Below are 19,431 nucleotides of genomic sequence, written 5' to 3' on the forward strand. Positions count from 1 at the left end.
TAGAGAGAAGTAAAGGATGCGCTGGGCAACCCAAGTGGATAGAGGAGAGATTATGGAAAATGCCAAGAAGGTTTGAGGTGCTCACAAGGCCCAGTGGCTCTCCAGGGCTTCCTCGTGGGGTGCTAGGGCAGGTGCTGATCGGTGGGACCGGGCTCAGTGGTGAGCAAGAGAAGCTTTTTAATATCTGCTCCCAAAACCACTGTCCCAGCATCTCAGAAACACCCAGCTGGTGTGCGTCCTCCAGGACAGCCCACCCAGTTATTTATTTCTGTATTCCACGATATACTTATAAAGCAATGAACTGTCCACGGAACTAAGTTTGGGCGTCTGTCTGGCCACAGGCATCGCCCTCGCCGGCACCCTCCGCGGGGAAGGCCGCGTAGACGCGGGCTGCAGCCTTCCGAGCCTCAATTCGCCTCCCTCCGCCACCTCCCCTTCACCCCTCCCTCCCCCGCCCCTCCCCCGGTTATTTGGGAGATTAGAGTTCATTAATTAAATCCTGTGCTTAGATCGAACTGTAACATTATTCCAATCACATTTGTCTTGCAGGAGGCAGAGGAGATGGCAGCCTCGCTGGAAACGCGCGGGGGAGCCTGAGCCGGCGGCCGGAGACGCACGGCGCGCCGCTCCAGCGCCGCGGCGCCGCGCAGACCCTCCGTCTCCCTGCTCAGCCTCGCGGGCCCGCTCGCCCCTGCCTCCCGGGCCCGGCTTCTCTCTGGGGCTCCTGCCCACCCCTACCCCGGGGCCCCTGCGCGGCTCCCCTGCCCGGTCCCCCTCCCCCCGGCACATACGCTGACACGCGCGCGCGAACACACACACTCACACACACACTGACACGCCAGCGAGCTGCTGGCCGCTCAATGGACCGATTTCCCCGCTTTTCCTGATCCCAAGCCGGCCCGGGATGAGAAATTGCAAAATGGCCCGGGTCGCCAGTGTGCTGGGGCTGATCATGCTCAGCGTCGCCCTGCTGATTTTATCGCTCATCAGCTACGTGTCCCTGAAAAAGGAGAGCATCTTCACCACTCCCAAGTACGCCAACCCGGGGGCGCCCCGAATGTACATGCTCCACGCGGGATTCCGGTGAGTGCGGGGCCTCTGGGCGCCCGCGGGTTATCTAGTTTATGGGGGCGGGAGGTCGGGGGGTGGGGGAAGGGAGGGTGTTTTGCCTTCTCCGAGACACTTTGGGCAAGATAACTGCGTGGACCTTCCATGCCTCGCTCTGATTCTTAACACCACCGCCACCCACCTCCTGCTTTTTTTTTTAAATCCGGACGTCGTCCTCATCAAAGTGATTGCATTCTCATATTCTTCTTTGGCATCCCTTCCCCCATTTCAAAAATGGGGGTGGGGTGGGGTGGGGAGGGTGGTTTAAGGAGAATGATGGTGGATGGAGAGGCCTTGTGTGTATCTGGGAGTGGGCATGCAGAGATGGACATGCGTGGCGGTGAGCGCCTACCCCGCGCGCGGACCGGGGCGAGTTAATGGCGCAGGCGCCGGACTCCTCTGGCGCGCTCTCCTGCTTTCCTCCCCCCACCCATGAGCCATCAAACGAGGCGCGGGTCTGTTCTCTTGCAGCCCCTGGGGTCCTCGACCTCGATCCTTACCCACCGCCCTGCCATCGCCCCCCGCCCCCCCCCCCAACTCTTTCCGGGATTTCCGCAATCCCCCCCGCCCTCTGCGGGAAGCGAGCCGCCTAAGGGCCGCCTCCCGTCGCCCCGGGTCCAAGTCACCGCCGGGCGCGAGGCTGGACCGAGAAGGCAGGCGCCGGGCGAAGCTTGGCGGAGCTCGTGGAGGCCCTCTGCCCCAACTGTGACGGCACCCCTACCCCCACCCCCAAGAGCTCTGCCAACAGAGCCTTCAAGAGGGGCTGGTGGCGAATACGAACTGCACCCTGTGGTCTCAGCCAGACCCGAGGTGCGAAACCCAGGGAAGGAGTGGAGCGGATGTCCGGAGGGCCCCCAGTCAGGGGATGGGGCTGAAATCAGACCGAGGCTCGGGAAGGAAGAGGTTAAGGAAGGAGCCATCCCCCAACCCACCCCCCACCAAGCCTTCCCCAGGGTCTTGGGTTCATCTGCCCTTTTCTCCAAAAATCAATCGGGCCGCGGCGCGGGGGCGGCGCGGGCCTAGCCCGCCGGGGCGCGGCCGCTATCCGCGGTGCTGACTCCCCGGCCCTGCCGCCCGGGCGCGGCCGCTGTCCGCGGTGCTGACTCCCCGGTCCCCCTGGCGCGGCAGCTTCTGGCCGAACGCCGGGCTCCCGGCCCTGCTCTCCGCGAGACGGCCATTTTATGGTCTCTCCCTCGCCCGGAGGGATGGACAATGGAGACGGGCTTGCCTAGTTTCCCCTCTTCCTCCCGAGTGTGTGTGGGGAGCAGAAGGTGGCCCAGACGAGCAGGGGGCTCTGGGGCGGGATGTCACCGAGGGCCTGAGCCAACTAGCCGCCCGCACCACCACCGTCCCCTCCCCGCTGCCATCCGGCCGGACCTTAATGGCTGCCTTGGCTTCCCCGAGCGGAGCCCAGCGCGTTTGTCTGTGTACTCATGCCCCTCTCCAGGTCGCAATTTGCGCTGAAGCTTCTAGATTCGTCATTGGTGCCCTTTCCGCATTCTGTGACTCATGAACTCCAAGCCAGACCTAAGTGGACGTTTAATCGGACAGCGTTTTTACATCAAAGGTAGGATAGGAGATCCAGGAGGTGTTCTGAATTCTGGAGCTCAAAACCAAAACAAAACGAAATAATAACAGTACAACAGAAATCCACTCCCCCCAACCCGAGGTGTATCTGCATTGCCTTCCTGGCCTGACTGCACAAAGGCTGATTAGTAACCCTTTTCTGTTTATGGAGTGCCCCCTCATAAAAGGAAAACATCAATAAGGCCACTTTGAAAAGAAGGGGGGGGGGGAGATATTTCTAGTATTCTCCTTAACTTGAGCTTAAATTGAGCATTGTGATTTATAGGTAACATGTATGGCTAATACTGCCAAAGCCATTTATTTAAAAAAAGTTAATGACAAAAAGACCACCCAATGCATTTTCATTGCCCCTCACTGGAAAAAAGAAAAAAAAAAAAGTAAAAAAGTATTGTCTCACCGAAATACAGAAGACACTATACTTCATCCCCAACAAATTACTAGTGAAAAATCTCAGCCCAAATACATGCAGATGTTTAAGTATGGTTTTGGTTTTTTAACCTGATTGTTCTCATTAAACTTTTATAGCTTTTAATATATTGTAAACGCTACCAAAATTACTCTTAGTTGTCTTACAGCAGCTTCATTTATACATGGAGTGTGTGTGTGTGTGTGTGTGTTTCCTTTCTTTTCTTTTTTTCTTTTTTGAGGTGGGAGAAGAAGGATGAGATTTATGTGAATGTATGTATTTTCCTCAGTGATTTCTGGTCTACTCTTAGCAATCCCAGATAAGTCATTACTTCTTCCTTCTTGGTGGGATAATTATGCTGCTAAATGGAATGTGAGCCATCTAGTGTATTCATTAGGGGTATGAATACTTATTTTACAAAAGTTTACTTTACCACTCTATTTAGGGTGTTGTGTTTTGGTCATAGAATTTCTAGTTATCGCACTCTTTTAATCCAATGATAGAATTAAAACAAATTCAGTAGCTATCCACGGTACATGAAAATGTTTACTTGAAAAGCTGGCATAGAGTCATTTGATTATGATTAAAATTTTTAAAACACTGTTTAATTATCAATTAGTCCATGATAATAATTGATTAATTCTAAAACTCTGAAGTTTTTTTTTTTTTAACTTTTGTGGTTTTAATCCAACTTAATTTTCTAAGCAGCCCAGAAAATTGTCATGGGTCAAATATATTATATATTTCCCAAAACATATTTCTGTCTCAGTAAAAATGTTCTCCCCACACTAGGCCATGTGATCCAAATAACCAATTAGAACAATATTTCCTTCTCAAAACTCCCTTTCTTTCAATCCATTTATTAGGTAATCTTTAATTAATTTGCCCAGTGTCACTTTAAGCTTTTATCTTTGTAACAGTTTGCAGTGAACACTTAGTAACTTTGGAAGTTTGCTTTAAAGCCTTCAGTGTATGTCGCTCTGCATTTTGACAACTTGAAGTAATTTTTTAAAAAGTAAGATTCCAGGTAAAGTGATAGTATGCAAAGCATTTAGTTTCATTCCTGCCATTTGTTTTAGGCAAAAGATAGAGGAGTTCAGTGATTTCTTAGAACTGGATAACCTAGTAGCAAAGTAACACATGACCGATCTCTCTTAAGTATTTTAAATAGCAGAGGTTTTAAGGGGAGATAGTTAATTTCACTTAATGCTCAACATGAAAGCAACCAGAAATTAGTGCTAAGTATCACCCTTGCCTGTTTATCCTCTGAATTCTTAGAATATACACATGTTTTCAGGATTTACAATAGCTTCTTTTTCTAAAGAATTAGGTTTCTCTAACTTAATTGGGTTTCTATATAATCAAGTAGAAAAAGATTCCTTTTTCATTATTCAAAGGACAATAATGAGATTATCATCTCATTTCTATTAAATATTCAACTACTCCCACTGCTATTACCGTTTTCATATTTTAATAATAGATAGTACCATACTGACTCATATCTGTTTGACTCTTATTTGGACACCAGTAATATTTTATATTCTTCATACACTATAGCCCAATAGCAAACAAGTAGTCCCTAGTTGCAAACTGTAAGTCACCAATGTTTGTGCATTAATGTGAGCTCCTTGGGGTCGGTGTAAATTGTCTCCCTGTATCTTCTGACACAGTTTGGCCCATGCCTCCCCCTTGATCAAATACATTTTTGGGGTAGAGCAGAAACCCAAAGAATCAGCAACTGAAAACCATAAATCACAACATTTACAAGCCTTAGAGGATTACACCCAGAATTTGAGAGACTAGAGCATGCCTGTAATCCTGAAGCAGTTCTCTCTTCAGTTATTATGAGTGTATAATCTTTCTTGGGTTACGTGTGCCTACAGTTCTTGCCTGAATGAAACGTTGTAAGACCTAAGATGGAAAATCAGTTCTTTTGAATGGGATACATTTAATGAATCTCTTTTTATTTTAGGCAAGAAATTCTTCAGCATGTCGATGTAATAAAAAACTTTTCTTTGACCAAGAATAGTGTTCGGATTGGACAACTGATGCACTATGATTATTCCAGCCATAAATACGTTTTCTCTATTAGCAATAACTTCCGATCACTGCTTCCAGATGTGTCTCCCATTGTGAATAAGCGTTATAACATTTGCGCTGTGGTTGGAAATAGCGGGATCCTGACAGGGAGCCGGTGTGGACCGCAGATAGATAAGTCAGATTTTGTTTTCCGTTGCAATTTCGCCCCTACGGAAGCTTTCCAAAGAGATGTTGGAAGGAAAACCAACCTTACCACCTTCAACCCCAGCATCCTGGAAAAATATTACAACAACCTTTTGACCATTCAGGATCGTAACAACTTTTTTCTCAGTTTGAAAAAGCTTGACGGGGCCATTCTTTGGATCCCTGCCTTTTTCTTCCACACATCGGCCACTGTTACCAGGACATTAGTTGACTTTTTTGTTGAACACAGAGGCCAGTTAAAGCTCCAGTTGGCTTGGCCTGGAAATATAATGCAACATGTCAACAGGTGTGTATGTTTTATTGCCTTTAACTCACACCCTACCAGATGGCAAATCAATATCGTAATCTGTTGGGGGTGGGAGCTAGCTATCTGATTAGTTAGTTGTTGTGGTTAGCATAGTACTTTAGAACACACTCTGACGTTTTGTAACGAATGAACGGATGGTTCTAGGTAAGAAGTTCAATCTCCTACCCAAGCTGGTAACCAAGTGTCAAATGGAAGGACTGGTGTTTCATCAGCTTTGCCTCTCCATCCCCTGTCCCCTTCCCTGGTGGTAAGCCTAACAAGCAGCCATGGAAATCACCACAAATCAATAATTTTCTCTGAATGGACAGCTACGTCCCAATAATGCCAACAACTAAAGTAGACAAATCAAGTGGTTTTCTTAAAGATGCAATTGACTTTAAATGTTCCTTTTTCTTTGATGGGTGGTTTTTTTGTTTTTTGTTTTTAGATAGCCAAGATTAGAAAACCACCTAGACAAGTCAAAATTGTAAAATCGGCTTTTATCATTGGAGATTTGAGTGCCAAAACATGTGAAAAGTATTTTAGCAGCTCGTTGTTATCCCCCTGTAATTTGAAAGACAGATTAACCAGGATGCAGTATTTTCATCTAGTCTGATGAGTCTTAACTCTGGCTATACCTCAGAATCACTTAGAGAGATTTAAAAAAGTACTCTTGTCTGGGCTCTGCTTCAAGAGATCCTAACGTGATTTGTCTGGTGGGGAAGGACAGCGGCTCAGATACTTGGTATGTCTTAATAATTCCTCAGATGATTCTAATGAGCAGCCAGAATTGGGAGCAGGCATTTAAGGGCTTCCATGGTGGCTCAGATGGTAAAGAATCTGCCTGCAATGCAAGAGACCTGGGTTTGATCCCTGGGTTGGGAAGATCCTCTGGAGAAGGGCCTGGCAACCCACTCCAGGATTCTTGCCTGGAAAATTCCATGGACAGAGGAGCCTGGTAAGCTGCAGTCTATGGGGTCTCAAAGAGTCGGACACGACTGAGCACACACACACACACACACACACACACACACTTATAAAATGAAGGGAATTTTATAAAACAAAATTAATTGCAGAATTTTTTTCTATGAATAATCTGAGAAAATCGCCTCACCTCTAATGTCCCCTGTTCAAGTAGCCCCAATGCCCTCACATACTATCCAGGTGTTACTGCAAGTTAGAATGGGTTCTGGGAGGTCTGGTAGAAAAGGTTATAAAATTTTTATCACATTGCAAATGGGTACATAGTAGACATCCTGTAGTCCTCTAACATCTTTCAGATTTAAGATCTTGTAGTTGACCTCTCACATAAAGGAGGAATGATCATGTAATCAGCTGGTACGTATCTAAAAGGCAGGCTGGTGCCAGCATTTAGAGTCCACCCTGGAACTTTTTCTTGGAAAGAAAAAGGACACTATTAAGAATTATGACAAAGATAACAGACAAAAACTGGGGCTATTTCAGTTTCCCAGGATGTATGGTTACCTGTTTAAGAGGTAATATAACCCAGCTTCTAAGTTTAAAGACGTATCAACTGAGGTACAAAGAACGAGGTATTTACTGGACATCGCTGCCCAAAATGGGTAGAACCAGAATTAGAAGCCAGGCTTCCTGCCAACCTGCCCTGTGGTCTTTCTGACTTCATCATTTTGCTCCTCTCTCACTCCATTTAAGCACAGCTGTACCAAAAGAATCATCAGAAGTCATTCTAACTCCTTAGGTAAGAATATGAAAACAAAGACTGAACTTGTGAATTTCACCTGGAAGGGGAATGTCCATGTGAAGCCTTCAGGTAGTGAAGAAGGGTCTAACTGCATGTGATAGAACCTTCCAGAAGCAGCCTGTGTGGCCCTTCTGGCCCCCAGCCTCTCAGGAGGCCCGTGGAGTAGCCAGAATGACCCACTTGGGCTTGGACCAAACACAGTAGTTCAACAAAACCTTGGAGGAAGTTCAGTCTGTGGAAATCTGATTCATGAACAGTTTGAGTATGCTTGTACACCAGTCACAAGTGCACGGGCACACGCATGCACACACCTTCACGCCACAGCAGTCTCAGATATTTGGCAGTTTAGGTAGCAAGGCTTCAAATTACTGTCTAAATATGGAAGGCACAACAACCATTATTTAACATTTTTTACAAATTCAGAAAGTGTGTAAATACTTTTCTTAGGTTCTGGCACATCAAAGAAGGTCTTGGAAGCCCTCAGTTAAGACATAGGAACAGGGAATGTGGTTTTCACAAAAGGGTAGAAAAAAATAAGGCCCCCAAATCTTTTCAAACCCATGAAGAAAGATTTAACCTCTGAGTTTGGGTAAGGAAGTAACAGAGGAGGGCCCCTTAGAGTAAATACCCACTCCCTACTCCCAAGCGCCCTTTACGTATGAGAGGCATGGTCATTCTCATTGGTGGGCTTTTACGGCATCACCAGGGAGTCAGAGACACCACTCTTTAGGACAACCCAGAGTAGGGCCACTTCAGTATTTCTTGCCTGGAAAATTCCATGGACAGAGGAGCCTGTCATGCTACAGTCCATGGGGCCACAAACAGTCAGAACAACTCAGCGACTAAGCACACACACAGAGAGCAGGGACAGCTTTGAACGTGGGACTTCCACGGTAACAGACGAGCCCGCGCTCAGAAGGGCCGACACTTCGTTTAATCCTCTGCTTTGCCCTCTTGAAATTCTTGAGTATTTTTTAAATAAGGGCCCACATTTTCATTTGGCATTGGATCTCACAAAGTAGATGGCCCTGCCCTGAGGGGTTTTTTGTGGTCTTCAAGATAGATTCAGAATAGTACTGCTTAATTTACTTGGATAAATTCACTCTCCCCAAACTGGTCACAGTGACTCATCTGACGGAAACCTTCGACACTGGGCTCTGAATCCGCCTGTACTTATTATTCCACAGGTACTGGAAAAACAAACACTTGTCACCCAAACGGCTGAGCACAGGTATCCTCATGTACACCCTGGCGTCAGCAGTCTGTGAAGAGATCCACTTGTATGGATTCTGGCCTTTTGGATTTGACCCCAACACAAGGGAAGATCTTCCGTACCATTACTATGACAAAAAAGGAACCAAATTTACCACCAAGTGGCAGGAGTCCCACCAGCTGCCGGCTGAGTTTCAGCTGTTGTACCGAATGCATGGGGAAGGGCTCACCAAGCTGACCCTGTCACACTGTGCCTGAGAACTCCAAGCAGGAAGTGCCAAACGGCTGGTTTAAAAGTGCCCCGACTCACACCGAGTAGCCCGTCAGAATAGACCCCTAGACAGTCTCTCATAAGGACTGTCTGCCCCTTAAGAGCAAAGGGGTCTTTTCTCCCCTCTGCCCTGCTCTTTTAAGGGTCTTAGCAAGACAGATGCTTTGAAGCCTCATGATCTAAACTTGATTGATAAAGTGACTGTTGCATTGGGAACTCTGCTGCTAACGAAATGGTTTGAAGTATTTTCAAGTTTGTATTTTAATAATAAACTGCCTCCTTTTTTTTTTTTTTTTTCTAGTGAGGATTAGAGCTGTAGTGTCTACAGCTTTGCTCAGATAGAGGCCTCGCAATCAGAGGCCTCTGGGCAGAGGTTAGGGCAGGATTTCAGTTTTGCCTGGGTGGGATCAGACTCTTCAAAATGAAAACAGAAAAAAATGGTTTGCAAATATCATCTCTCTCTTCCTCTCTTCCCTGCTGCCCCTCCCACCCTCTCCCTTCCACCCCCTACAACCACTTTCCTGGCCCCACCACCATGGACTTTTATATTTGGCTAGGAGTTGTGTTGAAATAGCTTTGCTTGTGTGTCTTGCATCTGTAATTGATAAGTTCAAGGCTCTGGGTAACTGATGCTTCATGACAAACTGAGTGGGTCGTGACGGATCCCCTTGCGATTCCTTTTATAAGAAATGCCCCTCGGGAAGTTCTCACTGGTCCATGCAGCCGTCCTGCAGCAGAGCAGCTCCTCTCTGCTGGGAGGCACGTGATCCAGGGCATCTTTGACCATCACTAAGAAAGACTGTGGCGCGGGTGGCGTTTCATCTCGTGACCCTGAGTGCTATTATGGCAAATCATCCTGATGCCGCACCTTCAAGGGCGTTCCAGCCTGGGCGCACTGCCTCCCACAGCCCCAACCCAAGCACTGGACTGGGAATCCCCTCAGAACATAGAGGCAGGGAGTCAGCTTGAGTTTGGTACTTATAAAAGAAGAGAAAGGAAGGAGAATACTTAGAAGTTGTTACGGATCCCATGGCCCCTAAAGTGTTATAACTATGGTCAGGGCCTCTGAGAACCAGCAGGGTCAAAGCAGAGGAGGTGCTCTGAGACTGGCCAGGACCCCATGTGAACGGCGCTGAGGCGAGGTCATCCTGAGCGTCACGGTGTCCATCAGCACCGCTCCAGAACTCCAAGGCGATGGTAGACACCAGATATTCCCTCTTTCCACTGAAATCGGCTCTACAGATCTAACATTTCAAAAGGAAAAGCCACTGTTTCGTGGCAAGCCTGGTCCTAAATGAACCCTTGGGACTGGAGATGCATGGGCCTGCTGCAAGGGGTTCAGCAGCTGCTCCCCTTTCAGCCTTAGGAGTGGAATCACATCACTCCTGTCCCCAGCTTTTCACTGAGCAGCACTTTGTTCTTCCAGTTCAGCCCAAAGTCTGGCAAAGTCGATGTTAAATTTTAATAAGAGTTTCTTTCTTCTCTCCAAATGCCAGTCAAGCACATTTATAATACATTTGGGTGGGGTAGCTTATTCTTTTCCAGAAATCTCATCTAGATTGCTTGTGATGTTACAAATACTGTTTAAAATCATTGCTATTGTTCAGTAAGCAGCTCCCTGCCCCTCCTTGGGAAGGTACCATCATGCTGAAAATCAAACCAAATATAAGTCTGATTTGATAAGGAAAGATGCGGTTCTTATGCTCATGTTCTGCCTGGCTCTGAAGAGGGCTGTTTTCTTCTAATTTTTCCCAGAAAGCTAATCAGGGCAGCTTACATAGATCCAGACACTAACCAGTGACAGAAAAGTCATACAGTCCAAATGTGTTACCGCTGGTGACACACCTCACTCCGTTGTGTGAGTGACAATCATCCAAATAGCCGGAGAGCATCCGAATGGAAGTTTTGAAGTGGGAAGCTTGATACTTGAAATAAGTAGAGGGGGAGATATCCAAAACACTTCTAAATGCAATGATACAATTTGATGGGCACTCAAACCACATGCTTAACTCCCTTATCACTTTAAAGAGGAAAGTACTACATTAAAAAAGAAAAGAAAAAAAAGAGGACAGTACTACAGTCTTTGTGCTGTTCTCTGTTAGGGCCACAGGGAGATGGGAAACTGACGGGAGCGTTTAGCTGGATCTTCCAAAGCACTTAGTTCACTTGGTTTCAGCTAAGTGATAATGCCAATATTACGATGAGATGGTTGGATGGCATCGCCGACTCTATGGACATGAGTTTGAGCAAGCTCTGGGAGTTGGTGAAGGACAGGGAAGCCTGGCGTGCTGCAGTCCATGGGGTTGCAAAGAATCGGACACGACTGACCAACTGAACTGAATATGGGCCAGATCCTGACTCTGGAGTTTTAACCCCAATGTGCCCACTAGATTTCACTAAATATGTGGACACTTTGAACCAGGCAGGTTAAAAGAGCAAAGGACCAGAATCCCTAAAGCCAGTTAATTGTTCTATTGTGGACCATTTAAATTAGCTTTCATCAAAATGTCAGGTTTGGGGATTTTTCTTTAAGTTCAGGGAGACTGAGTAAATCTCACTTCGCTCTTGGCTCCATTTTAACCTAGAGTGAGAGGACTCTGTCATCTCCCACCATCATTTCATCCATCACTTTCACAAAAACTCAACATGCTGAGGAAACAGACCTGTCTCCCAGACCCAGGACAGAGAGATAAGGCTTATCTCCTGGTCCCAGGTAGGACTTCCTGGAGGTGATCCCAAAAGACCACCTTTCCCTTTGTCTTTAAAAATCTCTGAAGACAATCCCAAGCCCTCCCATAGTGGTTAACCACAATTCTCATAATTTATCCATTCTTTATATGCGGGCTTTATCCTTCTATTGCAAAAAAAAAACCCAAAAACTAGATTCAGCGTGCGGGTAAAGCATTTATCTCAGTTTTCGGCATGTAGTCAGCACTCAATATATGACACCTTTTACTGTTATTTTTCTTGGTTAGTTATGCCCTTGACCTACAGTTTCAGCATAGAGAAAAACAGCCTCTAGCTGACGATACAAAAAGTCTTTTTGTTTTTAAAGACTGTTCCAAAGATTAAACCTATATAACTACTGTCTCGACCAAAAGAGTTGCTGGGTCCCGTGAGCCCAGATTAGGAAGTGTGAAAGTGAAAGTGAAGTCGCTCAGTCGTGTCCGGCTCTAGCGACCCCATGGACTGCAGCCCACCAGGCTTCTCCGTCCATGGGATTTTCCAGGCAAAAGTACTGGAGTGGGATGCCATTGCCTTCTCCTTATACATATCCATTTTGTGTTAAATGTCTCACCAGACAGACAGTACTATTAAACTCATAGAATTTCTAAAAAATATGGAACGCTTCTATAAATAGCCAGGATCTCCAAGGCTGTGTGGTCAACAGCAGTGGCGTGGGCAGACAGGCCTGTGGGTCCTCCTTCCTGATTCAGCCACAGGTACCAACCCCTGGTTTTTCCATTGACTTTGCTCTATTGGCTATAGGTTAAGTGCATCCTTTTGTCAGAACCTTTCTTCTTTTTGGTGGCTCAGATGGTAAAGAATTCATCTTCAATTCAGGAGACCCAGGTTCAAGCCCTGGATTGAGAAGATCCCCTGGAGGAGGAAATGGCAATCCACTCCAGTATTCTTGCCTGGAGAATTCCAAGGACAGAGGAGCCAGGCAGGCTACAGTCCATGGGGTCGCAGAGAGTCAGACACGACTGAGCGACTCACACTTCTTTCTTTCAGATGCTCATGGCAGAGTCTACCCTCACTCTTGGAATAAGTATCACCATAAAGCCCCCAAGTCTGTCTCCATGTGACACCAATGCAAATGACCAATTCAGTTGCACAAAAAAACAAACAAAAAATCCCCACAATTATTTAACAACCTGCTTAACGCTACTCCCTTGGTTTTCATCAGTTGCTCTGAGTGTCCTGTGTAGGCATGCAGATCCAGGGGAGACAGCGTTAAAGTGTGGCATTAAGATCCCCTCTCACACCCAGAAAATCTTCTCCATATTTGATGCTTAGGCCTCTGCATGCTTTGCTTCTGTGTCTTAAGTGTCCTTGACCGTGGTACAAGTGCCGTGCATTCAGCAGTGCTGGCTGTGACCACTGGGCCATCTGTGTGACTCTGATGGCAGGCCCCTGACCGTGGCGCTACCAGCCAGGCTGTGTAGGGAGGGGTCCCCTGGCCTCCTTGTGCCCAGGCCTCCAGTTAGCCAGTTATCCACGGATGTGAACGTCAGAAGTAACCTGACTGGGTGGGGAAGCAGAGGAATAGAAAAGCATTTCTTTTGACTTGGGTTGTTGTCGTTGTTCAGCTGCTAAGTCATGTCCAACTCTTTGCAACCCCATGGACTACAGCACGCCAGGCCTCCCTGTAACCGCTATCTCCCAGAGTTCGCTCAAACTCATGTCCGTTAAATCAGTGATGCCATCCAAGCATCTCATCCTCTGCCACCCTCTTCTCCTTGATTTGGGCAAAATACTAATTATTAGACACAGTCAGTCAGCAAAGAGGTGTTGACTTGAGGGCAAAGGCAGCAGGGACAGAATTCTAGAGACCTAGGACACTGGAAATGGAAGAGCCTTTCAATATCTCTGGTCATAATCCTTGACTTCCCAAAATGAGAAACAGAGAGGTTAAGCGATTTTCCCGAGATTGCACAGGTAATCAGTGGAGAAGTTTTGACTCTTCATCTAGCACTTCTTGGCTCATCAGCATACAATAAAAGTGGGCTCAAAGGGAAAGTGATTATGGTCTGGGGTCTACAAGGCACAGAAAATAAAATAAGTTAGAAAAGCTGAAAAAGAGGAAAAAAGATTTTCCCTGCACTTAAAAATTATTTCTCAATGCAAAACAGAAAAGGGGATGCTTGCCTAGGTATACGACAGTCCATTGGTAATAACCTACATTCTCCCCTAACATGAAAGGAAACCTACTTGGTAAATGATGATTCTGATAAATCTGGTAAACCACAATGAAGTTACTGACAGTTCCCAGTTGACAGCTGGGATCTTAATAATCTATTCATCTTAATAAAACCTTGTTTTAGTAATATGTATGCATAATTTAAAAGTTGAATGCTGAGAGCGGTTAGTATGTAAAATTTTCATTTGAGGACTCTAGGTAAAAAAGTACATTTTGTCAGTGCCTTTCCATGTAATAAGTAATTTCAAGAGCAGACTTTACATTCTTGCATTTAGTTCAATATGCTGAGAAGATGCACAAATAACAATGAATAATTGGGGCTGGGTCTTCCTGTCCAAGATGAGAGACAGCCATTTTCTGTATAATTCTGGATCCTTTTCCCTGCAGCAATTTGAATGTGCCAAGCCAAAGTTTATGTCTCGCCTCTACTTCTCCCTGAGTGTGTAGAACTATACTTTTGCTCACAAAGAAAGTTGCGGCTGTGCGTGTGTGCGGCTGAAAAGCCCAGACCGAGGGTCGTGGGTGCTGGGGACTTAGAGCCCCTGGGTTACCTGCTGGTCCTGTCTGGGCCCTGTGGCCCAATTAATCAAGGCCACAGATGAGCTGATACCACAGACCAAAATGACGAAATATGACTCTCTCACCCCTTGATTACTTTGCCATATAGATTTAACATTTAAAGTGGGAAATATTTTAGAATGTCATTATTGTATCATGCAGTATTTAAAATTTCTTTTTACTGTGATGACTTATCGAAGATATATGTGTTTGAACAGATGTTTTTATCCTCAATGAAGCTCATTCTCTTGTTGTTAATTACAATGGATAATCACAGTGATGAGCCTGTTGTCGAGTAACTGACTCCGATTTAAGATGACGATGGGGTTGTGGGGAGAGGACCTGGATTTGCTACCCATCCACCAGCAAGCCAAGCTGGAAGGCAGGAGGAGCTAATACCATCCTTGCTCTCCTCCCCAGACCTGTGGCTCAGAATGTCCTGGAATAAAAGCCCACTTACAAAGATTCCCAGGTGATTCTGACGTGGCCACAATTTGGGAACCAAAAATATAGAGTGAAGTCATGTACACCATGTTGACCAAAGTCACTGAATGCTTGTCACTTCTCATGCAGTTACCATCAGATCTGCTTCCTGAACTTATCACGACAATAGAAATAGTCTTAGTGACTCAACCATTCAACTCTTTTGGCTAAATTGACCAGCCACTAATTTGTAAGTGAACAGTAACTGGTCAATTTTGTCAGAATGGATGCAGGCCTGGAGACAGTCAGAGTGGGGAACATAGCTTTAACCTACTTTACCCCAAGGCCAGCTCTTTATGTCTCTCGGGTTCAGACTAAAAGCGATCTCGGGTCACTCATCTTTAAAAATAGGCAGACTGAGAAATAGGAAGGTTGAACAATTCATTCAGATTCTACTTAGATGTCATTCCCAGAGCCTAAAATAGTTTTAAAGGGGTCTTATTTCTCAACCTCCAGGAAGTGCCCCCAAATGCAAAGATCTTTGGGTTAAAATGAAACCAATCAAAAAAGAAAAAAAAAAAACAAAAAACACACCAAGAAGCTAAGGTTCTAAAACCAGCTGAATATAAAAGGGGTGGTCAGTTGGCACTTGTTGCCTGGTGCCAGCCTCTGTTAAATAAGGTCCCTCCTTCCTAATGAAGGGCTTCCTTGATAGCTCAGTTGGTAAAAAAAATTCACCTGTAATGCAGGAGACCCTGGTTCAATTCCTGGTTCAGGAAGATCCGCTGGAAAAGGGATAGGCGACCCACTCTAATATTCTTGGGCTTCCCTGGTGGCTCAGCTGGTAAAGAATCCACCTGCAATGTGGGAGACCTAGGTTTGATCCCTGGGTTGAGAAGATCACCTGGAGAAGGGAAAGGCTACCTACTCCAGTATTCTGGCCTGGAGAATTCCAGGGACTGTATTGTCCATGGGGTCACAAAGAGTCGGACACGACTGAGCGACTTTCACTCCTGAATTACTCTTAAATTACATCCCAATGAAGTTTTGGCCAGGTTCCTTTCCATAGCTGTGCACATGCAAAGACTTTCATCATCAGAGACACTAGAGACCTCCTCTCTTTTTCCTATTGTGGGGTTAAGAGACAGCTTTAGCTCTTTGGTGTGATGCTAAATGTTTAACAACTGGCTCTGAAGGATGATGGAGCCCTGATTTGTAGGACTTGCCAATTTCCATGCTATAGATACTCTCTTCATAGCCAGTTTCCAACTACTAACTTGATGTCAACCAGCTGAAATGTCACAATATACTCTCAAGAGCCATTATGAGCTGGCTCCAGCGCAGCACTGCCTGAACAATTTCTGAGTCAGTGAGCACCAAATAGAAGGGCTAGCCGTGGCTTCCGAGGGGCTCCCGTGGACCCCGCTTGCTGCAGAGAGGCATGGCCACCTTGATCGATTCTGTATTTTTAATATATTATTGGTCCTTGAGGCTAAGGACCTTAGGGGTTCAAAATACTCCCTTAGCCACGTGACTCTTAGGAACCTCTCAACAGACTCCTCAGAACCTTAAGGAGTTACTAGCCATGGCTTGTCTGATTTCTAAAGGTGACCTTCCAGGTAAACACTCTTTAATTTAACTGCCAATTGAAACCATGTTTGGCTGATCTTTCCTCACACCCTATTGACCGTTGCCTCTTTCCCTATTTGGCTAATTTTCCCTGTCCACTTAGTCCTCAACCTTCTGATGTGGCACAAAAGTGACAGGCATCCAGAACTTAGTGCCTGCAAAGGAGAAGGGGGTGGAAAGAGACATCCGATTGGCTTACCTGGACTCGTCACCCTTACCTGGGGAGGCTCTGTGGTTCAAAGGTCTCTACCTCACCAGGGGGACACTCGGCAAAACACTACAACCCTGCCCAGGGTTTGAGTATGCACTCAGCTGGACTTTCTCTGCACTGAGAAAATTCACAGTGGGCTAAAAACTCCATTAAATAAGAATACTGCTAGGAACACAGTGAGGGAAGGCACCATGTCGTGCCTTGCCCTCAGCGAAGCCCTGAGCTGAGGCTGGACCTGCCAGCAAACGTTTGGCCACTGCAATCTCTGGGCACTGGGCTCGGCTTTCCTTCCTTCTCACCACCAGTCAGAAGTGAAAGCCCTATTTCTTGAGTGTTTGGAAATCAGACTGAGCCACACAACAAGCTTTGTTTGCAAATTAAAGGTTTTAGGATAGAGGTCATTCTTAGGTGGGTTTAATTAAATCCTTTGGAAGGCAATGCTGGAGGAAAAAAAAGTGTACTTAATTCCTTACACACAATGAGTAGCCATAAGTTTTTATTCTGTATGTGGTAAATCAAAATTAGATCATAAAAGACCGAGTCTACTTTCCTCGCTGTAGTAAAATGCCCTACAGGTTCTGTAAAATATTTCCAGACTGTGAAGGTTTGAAACTCAACTTGGACATTTTCTGTATTACGTTCAAAAAGTCAGGGCACACCTCTGTTTTCTGTTCTTAACAATTATCAAAATCAGCTTGTTCCACTACAGTTAAGACACTACATTTTATTTCAAATGAGCCAGGTACATGTTAAAATGCTTTTCTCTGTGTTCAGAGCAATTTGCATATAGCCTGGGCACAAAGTAGGCTTTTATCTGACTCTTTTCCTGATACACAAAGAGGGTTAGCTCACAGCTACAAACAGAAGCGACTTGACGGGGTCCCAATTTTACTCGGAAGAAATTAACAGCAAAGCCAGCACTGAGGAACCAGCCACCCCCACAACATTTTCATCTTGTGAGGTAGGGAAGAAAATCTGGCAGATAGTGGGAGAGAGGTTTGGTCAATGTATGTAGGTGAAATAAAGTCATTTAAATATTTGCAGAAAGGAACAGATTTCCCTCTGAAATCTAGAACCTAGACCATTTTGCAAGACTTAGAGTAATAGGTATCCAAGACAGAAATGCTCTTTAACCACATTTCAAGACCCAGATCTAAGCCCTTACTAGGCAGAACGCAGCCTTACTACCAAGAGCCCTGGGAGGGGTTTATCGACGGGCTGAAATCCAAATATGGAGCATCAGCAATTAGCACTGAAATTCTCCCGGGACTCAGAACAAAAGCACTGAACCAGCCCGGTGCGGCATCACCTATTCACGCAGGGCAGTCACGCAAGTCCACAGCAGAACTTCACAAATCTAGACATTAACTCAGGTCTAGATTCTAGGTGAATATCCTTAACGTGGAGACGGGGCAACTGTGGTTCAGGAAACAGAGAATGACTTATGTTCCCAGCTTGTTAACTGGAACTAGAGTCTGGGTTTCCCAACCACTGATTCTATTATACTATACGACGCCATGCTGCCTCCATTCTTTAGATGGGAAGTTGACAATCTATTGTGGAAGCACGAATCAGAAATCAAGACAAAAGAATGTATATGATATCTTCTCTCGTTTAACCTACTTGGTTCCACCGCCTCATTTTAGCATCATTTTAAGGAATGTTATAACAATGTAGGGTGAGGAACAAAGTTCTTTATAGAGTAATGATGGAACCAAAAGGTCAAAAGGTAGGAGAACAGTGATTGTAAATTATGATAGAAATGAGGAAGAAGCATGAGGAAAAATAAATGCTTAAGTTTGTTAAAACCACGGAGCCCTCCCCCACGCACTGGATGCATTTATTTTGGAAAAGCTACTTCCTGCTGAGAGACTGGCTTTGAAGGCTTTACTCCTTTCCAGCAAACGAGGAGACCCCTTGCTCTCTGGACGAAGCTTCAGCCTTTAGGACTCAGACTCATATCTCTTACGAGCGGCAGCCTCAGTCACTCTTAGAAACGAGCTGCCAGATGGACAGGGCTGCAGAGATCGGACTGAAGCCAGCATGCTGGACTGAGGAATGTGTAAATAGCCTCCTGCCTTCTTGGTGAACAAGGATGATCACTTTTTTTTTTTCTTTCTTTTGTAAAGGTAATCGCGTGTATATTGTGACTGTAGTTTGTGAAGAAAATGCAATGATCTGCTTCGACAGCTCCCCAAATGTACCTGTTAAGTGTGAATGTGCCTGCCTCATTGCCTCCTGTGCCAAACACAGTACTGAATGCGTTGTTTTTAAATAAACTTTTGTTGTGCATTGGAAAGCACTACTGGTTGTCTTTGTCCCATTCAGGGACACACACGCACACACGCACAAATACACACACACACACGTGCACGCGCACACACACACACACACACAAACACACTACATCCAATGAACAGATTAAATGCACCCTCCTTATCTCATCCCCTGCATTTTAAGGAATTCTTGGGGACTTGCAGGACTCCAGAAAGGTTGAGCTTTGTTGTCTACAGCCAAGAACTAGTAGCTAAAACTAACTACTTGGTTGTCTACAACCATGAACTAGTAGCTAATACTAACCAGCCCCCAATGCCCAATTTTTCCTCAGGTCTTTTAAATGCAAATCATGCAACAGGCCTTAACATTAATAATAATAATGATGATGTTACTCCTGAGGGGTACAGTCACATACGTCAGCTTATTTCATCAGTAATCAGGTGAGAGAAGGATGCGTAAGAGCTTGACTTCTGCTGCAGAGTGAATGGCAGCGTTGAAACGAGACACTGACTCTCAGCCCAGGGCTCTTTTCCTTGCATCTTCAGGCCATTCTGGTCACTCTGTAGCCCACCT

At 45.7% G+C, this 19,431-nt stretch overlaps 1 protein-coding gene across 1 annotated transcript; it reads left to right on the top strand.

The window, feature by feature from the left end:
* Positions 1 to 620: 620 nt before the first annotated feature.
* ST8SIA3 (ST8 alpha-N-acetyl-neuraminide alpha-2,8-sialyltransferase 3) lies at positions 621 to 18,883 on the top strand. Its single transcript, XM_061400301.1, has 4 exons — positions 621 to 1,083; positions 2,555 to 2,674; positions 5,073 to 5,630; positions 8,541 to 18,883. The coding sequence occupies exons 1-4, from the start codon at positions 905 to 907 to the stop codon at positions 8,821 to 8,823; spliced, it is 1,140 nt and encodes a 379-aa protein (XP_061256285.1). The 5' UTR covers positions 621 to 904; the 3' UTR covers positions 8,824 to 18,883.
* Positions 18,884 to 19,431: the final 548 nt, after the last annotated feature.

Source organism: Bos javanicus, chromosome 24 (assembly GCF_032452875.1).
Source record: "Bos javanicus breed banteng chromosome 24, ARS-OSU_banteng_1.0, whole genome shotgun sequence".
Classification (NCBI taxonomy): domain Eukaryota; kingdom Metazoa; phylum Chordata; class Mammalia; order Artiodactyla; family Bovidae; genus Bos; species Bos javanicus.